The 9,229-nt window shown below is 35.1% G+C and overlaps 1 protein-coding gene across 1 annotated transcript; it reads left to right on the top strand.

The window, feature by feature from the left end:
• The first annotated feature begins 206 nt into the window (after nucleotides 1–206).
• LOC148274529 (uncharacterized) lies at nucleotides 207–7,453 on the top strand. Its single transcript, XM_088236978.1, has 4 exons — nucleotides 207–295; nucleotides 2,224–2,385; nucleotides 4,564–4,716; nucleotides 7,061–7,453. The coding sequence occupies exons 1-4, from the start codon at nucleotides 209–211 to the stop codon at nucleotides 7,262–7,264; spliced, it is 606 nt and encodes a 201-aa protein (XP_088093104.1). The 5' UTR covers nucleotides 207–208; the 3' UTR covers nucleotides 7,265–7,453.
• Nucleotides 7,454–9,229: the final 1,776 nt, after the last annotated feature.

The raw sequence follows: 9,229 nt of genomic DNA, 5'->3' as shown, positions 1-9,229 counted from the left end.
ACCTTAATAATTATGTTTGTGGATATAATTTTTTATTCATATTAATTATCTCAAAACTATTCCAATCAAAAAGAGATTACTGCGCTTAATATCTAAAGCGAGTATCACTAACAGTCCATATAATATGTTTCATCGTTCGAAGTGATACATATTGAGAATAACTACAATGAATATTATCAAAATTGTTGGCGTTCTGCATTTTCAATTTATGGTTCTAAATAATTTATTTGGAAATTTTGGCCATGTTTTGGGCTTTAATATTGCGAACATTTCGAATATCATAAAAAAGAATTATGTAAGTCAAACAACATTATTACAGTATTAGTGTTACTATGCGTCCGGAGTTTTAGTCCCAACACTTATGTATGGAAGTGAAACATCGAACTGGTAGAGGAAGTATGAAAGCCGAGTGAACGCGATTGAAATTCGATTTCTTAGACGTATGTGTGGGGAGTCAATATATGACAGAATGCTGAAATCAGGCGAGAGTGTAAATCTGAATCAGGTATGGTTGATAAGTTTACCGACTAAGTCACACCAAATTGTTTTACTGCACTGATGTATATTTACGTGAATTTTTTGCTGCATTGGTATTCCAAGGCAGCAAAAAATTCATGAGTACATAGAGTTTTTAACTTGTATAATAATATTATAAGACCCAATACGAGTGATATATTCAACTTGAATAAATTTAAAAGGGAAATCAGCGACAGCATGCAGGCATTGTCGCCGTGGGTGAGTAGTGATAGGTAAATACAATATTATTCTTTTCATTTTATTTTTAATTTGCTAAGGTAGAAACATTTCATTTATGGTTTTCCAAATTCTATTTTTGTATAATATAACTGTATTTTTTTTTTTTTTTATTTATTTACAATTTTAAAAAACCCGTTAGAGTTACATTAGAAATTTGATATTGTCTAGTCATTTTATGTCTCGTCTAGTCTAGTTAGTTCAGTCATCATGTGCTTTTTCAGATTGATTTTAAATTTGTCTCCAGTAAAAGTTTTCAAGTAGTAAGGTAGGTCGTTGTAGTGTTTAAGTCCATTATGTAGTATTTTTGACTGTCCTGTGTTTGTCTTTGCTTTTTCAATATGATAGTGTTGTTGCTGTCTGGTGTTATATTTGTCAGCATTTTTGACTAATATTATGTCGTCGTCTTGTATGTTTCCCAGTGTTATTTTGTGCACAATTTTTAAGGTCTCAATTTTAGTCAAGTAGTTTATGTCAAACTGGTGTGTTTTTTTGTACAGTTCAGTCGTAGAGGTCAGGTAGGGTAGGTTGTATGTTAGTTTAAGAATTTTATTTTGTTGTCTTTGTATTCTTGTTATGTCTGTCTTGTTGCCAGTTCCCCAGAAGGCGATCATGTAACTCAATTTACTTTTGACATAGGCTTTGTACATCATAATTTTTTCCTTTCTTGGTAAAAAATCTTTAATTTTGTAGAAGAGGCTATGTAGTGATGCCATTTCTTTAGTGAGTCCGTCTATGTGTTTTGTCCATTTTAATTGTCTGTTCATTGTGAGTTCTAGGTATGCCACAATATTGTTAATTATAAGTTTGAAATAATTTTTAGTCTAGTATCAAGTACATATCTATTATATTATAACCGTATTATTGTATGTATGACTGTAGATTTCAATAAATAAATATTTAAAAAAAAAAAGATTAAGAAGGGTCTCTGAGATGGTTCGGTCATGTAGAATGAATGGATGACGGAATAGTGGTAAAGCTGGTATATATGGCTAGAATAAACGGTAACGTGGGACGAGGACGACCGAGGAAGACGCGGCATGGTCAGATAAACCAAAATCTTAAATCTGGTCATATCAGAAACAGGCAGAACCAAAGGGCAAATATGACATGATGTGTAAATGTGGACGAAGCTCAAAATGTATGCATGAATATACGTGTGTGGCTGTCCATACTCTCCGCCTACCCCTACGGGGAAATGGCGTGATGGTAGTAGTAGTAGTTTGTATCAAGTTGCGAAACTGGCGTCACAGGTTCAACTCCCGCCAGTTTCAAGAAAAATCCGAGGAAGATTTTTTTCAATTGGCCTGGGTGTTGTGGTGTATTTTTCATCAATTCTTTCCTAGTCCCTTTTTCTCGCCTGCTGAATAGCCTCAAAAATAGAAGGTTATTGAACCCTCCGACTGCCGAACATTCACCATTCTGGCTGTGTTTGGATTTTTAGCATCCATATTTCTTCGGTATTTTCAGGGTCCGTTCTACGTAGAAACGTACAGTATAGATAGCTGCCAGCTGCCAGGACCGATTGACAAGGAGAACCTATGCAGTAACACTCTAGCGGCATACAAGACCGGAAATAAATCGGAAGAATTTCGTGGAGACGTCGTTGTACCAAATGACATTACCATCAAGGTATGAAATTTGGTAATTTACCCAAAAATAAAACACGTTTATTGGATTTTAATTGTACTTTTTTTTATTTTAATATACAAGAGCGTATTATATTGTGATGCGTTTCGTCTTGTTAGAACATTTTCAAACCTTGAGTTTATTGCGTATTTAAAAAAAAATCAGTTTTAAATTTAAATCCAATAAACGTGATTTATTTTGGGTACATTACTAAATTTAATATGGAATACTACCAATTGTCTCCATACACAATAAATAAATCAAGGTATGATTTTATAGTGAACTCTTTTGTTGGAATGAAATGGTTGGTTTGACTTACAGCAGTTCCATTGTAAGGTTGCGTGAAATTAAATGAAAGCTTCACTTACATTGTTCTGAGGTTTAATAGATAATATATTAACACAAGATTATACAAAAAGCGATTAGATTAAGTGCAACAATGAATGAATTAACCGTGACACGAATTTATAATTAGTGGGCAATTTGAAAGTCTTAGAGAGAGCAAAACGCTAGCGAACTGAAGTCAACGAGGGACATGGGGATTCTGGCGTGCATCGACCCCGCCGGCGTCAAGCAGTTTCAGTGTGCCTTGCGCGGTGTTGCTAACGGTTCAAATGATACCACGGTGACGTCGTGCCCATAATTTCATTTCTTAATATCATTTCTCGACAAATGGTAAGTTTCTTAGCACATAGATACCATTCCGACATACATGTATGACAAAAAATACATAATAAAATATTTTTAAAGATGTAGGACTCATCCGGAAACCAACTATCGTCTTAAGAAGAAACGCGGTCTGACTTTTCTTCATACAAACGTATTTCCGCATTTTCTTCCAAGATTACGGCAGAGAAGTAATTTTTTACACACCAGGGGTGGTATTCTGAACGCAAAAGCGCGGGTAAAAAACGCATTTTACGTACTAAAAACACGTTAACAGAGCAATCTCTTCGCCCGCAATTCCGTTAAGAATACCAGCCCTGATATTTATCATTGATTTGTCTTTATCGTTTATTGTTTTTTTTTTATTTCTTCGTTCCAAAAAATATTTTATTTAATATTTTATATACATATACAATTCAATTTCTACATACATAAACAATGCAATTTCTTCCTACCTACCCAAACCGTTTACCACGAAAATTACAAGTACATGGAAATATTGAATCTTACAATTTTAAACTTAATTAATAACAAAGATTAACAAAATAAAAATACTCAAAAATTAACACTATACTATGAAGAGAGGAGAGGGGATGGGAAGGAAAGAAGAAGGATAAAGGAACACCTTAAATATTTAGTGGTGACATTTCAATCTTGACTTAAATGTAAATAAAGAAGGGGCGTCTCTAACATTAGTGGGTAGATTATTTCACAATTGAGCATCTACTACTGTGAAAGAGGAAACAAGAAAATTAGAGCGATGAACTAAAACTTTAACTGGATGTATGTACTATTTTTTATATTTTGTATTCTTATATAACAACTGTTGTTTTTCCTTGATAAATAAAAATAAAATAAAATAAATAAAATAGTCTCCCACTCCCTGGTAAAATCTGTCCTGCGGCAAGTCTTGCAAGGTGAGATTCTTCTTCACCTCATATGCTTCTGCAAGCTCCCTGATCCTAAGATCGAGTAGCATAAATCCACTCAAAACCTGTGCTGATACCAATGAGATTGTTCTGTATCCCTTGCATGACCTGATGGCTATTTGTCGTTGGATGGAGTTCAATTTCTTTCGATTGACTTTCCTGTTGACCGCGTCCACCCACACGCTTGAGGCGTACGTAATCAGAGGCTCTACTGCACCTACGTATATTTGCTGCATAACCTCCGGCGACGCACCGCATGTGGGCTTGGCGGCTCTCACGAGTTTGTTCGTAATACCTGCGGCTTTTTTACAAACACTATCAACGTGTTTGGACCAATTACGGTTGCGATCTATGGTAAGACCCAAAACTTTAAAGTGGTCTACATAGATCAACTGGACTCTGTTCATATGAATATCCTTATTACCTTTACTATCGTAACCATAAAAAATACTATCTCTGGTGATTAGTCATTGTGACCTACTACGGAAAGTATATGCCTTAGATCCTCATAATTCTTTCGTTAGATATTCAAAATTCCTTAAGTTTGTATTTTATTTGTTGTGTGATGTTGTTTGGTTGGTTACAGGTACTTATAAAATCAGATTTGTGGTTGGATGGGAAATTAAGTACATTCTTTGTCAGGACAGTACAAAACCCTTGCACAGACTACTTTACTGAAGACATTATAACAACCTTCTTTAAGTTTTCTATAGTCCAGAATAAATGCATCATCAAAAAGGTAAACGTTTCAGCTATTCTTATCACCATCATCATTTCCATATTCGCACTCAATAGTGCATTAGGTACTGTTTTTGAACTTAAATTTCAGCGTATCTTGATCAATTTTATAGCATGGTTAATTGGCTAAGGTGGAACAACTTCCCCTCGGGGAAGTTTTTCCAACTTGTCACTCCTCAGAGTGCATCGCCAGAAAAATTACAACGAGACTAAAGGACCGCATAAGTGCACGCAGGCTCGGCAAAAAATCGGCTTTGGCCGAACACCACATAGAAACGGTGCATAAGTTTTTCTTCGAGTCGGTAACCTTAGAGAAACCAAAGAGTCACGAAACTCGATTGGTAAAGTAAGCGATCGACATTAACAAATATTCCGATAATGTAAACCAGAGATAATGGGATGCGATTCAAATCATCCTGGTACCCAACTGGGAGAAGAAGAATATGGAAGAAATAACTGTGAAGAAATCACATAAAAGCGTAGACTGTGGAAGGACTCAGATTTCAAATTAACAAGCTACATACATCAGTGACTGCGACATGGTACACTTCCTTGCTACATTACGTTACATATGATTTCAATTTTCAATTTTATTTATTCATATGTAGGTACATTACAAAATAGAATATCTTAATTTATACATTAAGAAATAATTCAAATAATAAGGTAAAATTAGGGATATATAAAAATAACACATAAGTTTACATAATTTTCAAAAAATAATATGTTAAAAAAGTAAGAGAATCTTGTAACGAAAAACTCCATCAGAGACGTGAAAAATGTCAATGTCCAAAGTAATATTGTTCAACATAGAAATAGCCTCTCCAACGCGCATAACCATTGGCAGATTGGTTCTGTATATTGGAATGTGAAACAGTTTATGCTGACGCAGTCTAAAGTAATTATCCGGAACATAAAAGCTAATGCTCCGCATAATTTCAGGGTTGTCAATAATACCGCGCAGCAATCGAAAGAAGTGCGTAGTTAAATACACATTCCTTCTGGTCTTCAAACTGCTGTAACCGAGCACACCCTGGAGGAACTCAGTGGGATAAAGACACGGACAATATCCGCACTCCCTCATGTAGAGAAACCGAAAAAAAATCTTCTGAATCCTCTCCACTATAAGAGAGTAATTCAACTCACACTGTCCCCAAATCATCCATCCACTCTCGAGTCTACTTCGCACCAACGAGTTTTCATCATCATCATCAACATCACTCGATTTCCGCATTCAGTATTTATACCGGAAAGCAGCCATCGAGTCGAAACACGCCTCATCCGCCTGGACACAGAAAAAAACATTACATAATATATACCTACAAAAATGGGGTCTAAAATTTCAACCGCCCATGCACTCAGTCGCTGCAAGACTTGTTGTAATCTAACTTCTATTTTTATAAATTTGCTTTTTATTTCGTTTTTTAAAATATTATTAAACTCTAAACTTCATTGTCAAATAAAATGTTTAAAAAAAATAAAAAATAGGGGTTAGATTTTTTACTGTCCATGCGCTCTGTAGCTGCAAGATGTGCTGTTATCTAGCTCATATATATCATAATTGTAGTATATCATACTTGGATACGAGGAACTAGAATCCCAACCGTCCATGCGCTCCGTAGCAGCAAGATGTTCCGTGTTCTACTATGTATAATATTATTTGTAATGTATTTATTTAGATTGTTGTTCAAATAAAATTTGAACACCTGGTTGAACCTTAACTAAAAAAACAATATAAACACAAAAGTAATTTCAAAAACAAAATAATGTTATAAAATCCAAACGCTTCCCGATGACACTCAATCTACCCATATGGATGTTTGTTTTTAACAAAAATCATCGCCAAACCCACGAAATGATGCGATAGACCCAGCATCAGCATCCCTAATCTCTGCAGGCAACTCTTCAAACATTTAAGCCCTTTATGATACAGATTGTTTTGATTTGCCTAGATTCTTGTTTTGGGGAGTCTGAAACCCTCACCTCTCCTTGTAGAATAGCGATGAATTTCGTTATTACGCTGAACATCACAAAACATGTATTCGGGAATTAATTTAGTATTAGCACTAAAGTATTTAAAATGACTGTTTGCTTTACCGAAAGCATGTTCAGTACCGTCAAAATATGTTGAATTTTTGTACATCTTCCATATCTCGATATTGTCCTCATTCCCTTATTCTGAGCTTTCTGCGTGACATTATATTGGTTTTCAGTGCTCAGAAAGACAACACTAGAACAATAATTGAAATGCGGCAAAACAAATGCTTTTCTTGAATTAAAATAGAGATTTTTTCTCATTCTATTTGTAAAATTGTGTAAAATTACTGGTGTTTATTTCATTCCAGGGAACCCATAAGGTTTTCGGTATTGACTCTACCGGGCTTGTGAGGACCCACTTCGGACCGAACATAGTTTATGGCAACATATCCGTCAACGTTGCCTGGAAAACAAGCAAGGGCCTGGCCCTTTGCTTCAGAATAATGACCCAAACTAAACCCTTACCTCGAACATCTCAAAACACATCCAAAAAGAAGCACCTCGATAACTAACGACGTTATCGTCAAGTGAAAGTTGCTGATCTGCAAAAAATAATTACAAGATAATACAAATTCTTCCGACCGCTCCGATAATTCTCCTCCAGCTCTTACTTGACTGCGCCGCACGCCGCGCTCTATGCCGAGGTGCTGCGGTGCACCAAATGGAAGATCTTCCTCGTCCTGTTTATCTCTCCACGCTACCGACCATAACCAGTAGCTCAATCACAAATAATTATCGAGGTGCTTAAAAACATGCTAAGCATTTGATCGGTCACAATGAACAATAATGAACATGCTTAAGTTATCGCAGTCATACGACAACGCGTGTGTAATCTCTAAGTCCGTATGAGTTTCTACCATCAGATCCTCACACTAAAGTAAAAAAATTAGAAAGAACATACCTCTTACAGTTACTATAAGCCTTGTACATAATAAGTGAGGCAAAAAATATGCAACTGCTTTATTAAAATAAAAAAACTCTAAGTCACCGCTCGTGTCGGTTTGTTTTTGTTTTCCACGTAAATAAATACAGTTTACTGGCAAAAAATCGGCGTTTACTATAAAAAATAATACAATTTATTGCATTAGCAAAATAGTAAGGAATATCTAATACAAAAAAGTGAAAATTAAATGACAATTACTATGGCGACTGCTTTTCTTGACATTTGGCTTGCCAGCCGCCGGCTAAATGCAATGAATCGGATAATTAATAATAAATAAATAAATAAAAATAGCAGTTTTGGAATATTTACACCGGTGTAATTCAAATATGTGATTGCGCAGCAGGATTATACGACGTGAAACGTAAATATTTTGACATTTAATATTAGGTGTTCACGGATGTTGCATTGTGATCGCGAATACTATAAACAACCATGGTGAGAAATTGTTATCACGTCGCTTATTAGCACGTCGATAGTTATTTGTGATTGAGCTACTGACGCTCCTATCTTCATTGGCGCTTGCATCGTGACCAAACAATTGGTGAATCCGAACATTTAAATTTTTTGCAACAGAGAAGGAAAACATTTTTGAGAAGGGAATATGAAAGCCCAGGCATTTACACAAAACTGTCACAAAAGTCAACAGATGGAAGAGTTGAGGAAATGTGGATATTCAAACATAGGCGGAATGGTAAATGTTACACAGTGTGTAAAATGGATACTTAAACCAGCCAATGAAAGGTCATAAGCGCTGTACCTAAATGCCTAGACTTCCATATTCCCTTTTCAAAAATGTTTTTCCTCTATGTTGCCACAAATTTAAACATGAACAACCCCTAGGGAGGAAATTCAGCCAGTCTGCAAGCATTTGGACATACTTAAAACATTTTTTAATTCAAACACTAGCCGGAGGTAAGCCGTCAAGGTTCAGCGCGGCGGACGGACTCATCGGTAAGTTTAGCTTTCCACCAATTTCAGATTAGCAGCGTGCGTCTTCAGCACCATATTTCAAAAGCGTCATTCGTCTATCCGCTGCTTTGATGGTCCATGTTTCTGCAGCGTATAGGAAAATGGAGTGAACCAAATTCTTGATAAGCTTTACCTCTGTGCTTTAACTCGAGCCAGCGCTCCTGTTTTTCCAGATTTAATCGAGCTTAAACATGGCTGCTTTGGCTTATATAAATAAACAGTCACTCTAATTAAGATGCTAAAACAGAATAATTAAAACAATACTAAATCATCAAATAAAATACTCATATCTGTACCGGATAAATTTAAAAAGATTACTGACTTATCGGAGTTAGCAGAAAATATGGTTTCTCAAATGGTGCATTTTAATATTATATTCGCATGTTGATACTGATTCCAAAATAAAATGAATTAAATTCACAATAATCTTTGTGTGTTTTATTTTATTAAAAAAACATTTATATTCAATATAAGAATAAAGATTTTCAAATAAAAAATGCAAAAATTATGTTTTCTTAAACATAGTTAAAAATGAAAATATTGAATGTAACAAAAAAAAATAATG

Source organism: Micrasema longulum, unplaced genomic scaffold, assembly GCF_059751315.1.
Source record: "Micrasema longulum isolate JH-2025_06_02 unplaced genomic scaffold, ASM5975131v1 h1tg001630l, whole genome shotgun sequence".
NCBI lineage: Eukaryota > Metazoa > Arthropoda > Insecta > Trichoptera > Brachycentridae > Micrasema > Micrasema longulum.
This window is presented reverse-complemented; position numbering and strand designations above follow the sequence as displayed.

Excerpts from the sequence above, each read along its gene's own strand:
- LOC148274529 (XM_088236978.1), top strand. The coding sequence starts at position 209 with ATGGTTCTAAATAATTTATTTGGAAATTTTGGCCATGTTTTGGGCTTT. Across the intron at positions 2,386-4,563 it reads CAAATGACATTACCATCAAG|GTACTTATAAAATCAGATTT; the intron begins GTATGAAATTTG and ends GGTTGGTTACAG. Across the intron at positions 4,717-7,060 it reads ATAAATGCATCATCAAAAAG|GGAACCCATAAGGTTTTCGG; the intron begins GTAAACGTTTCA and ends ATTTCATTCCAG.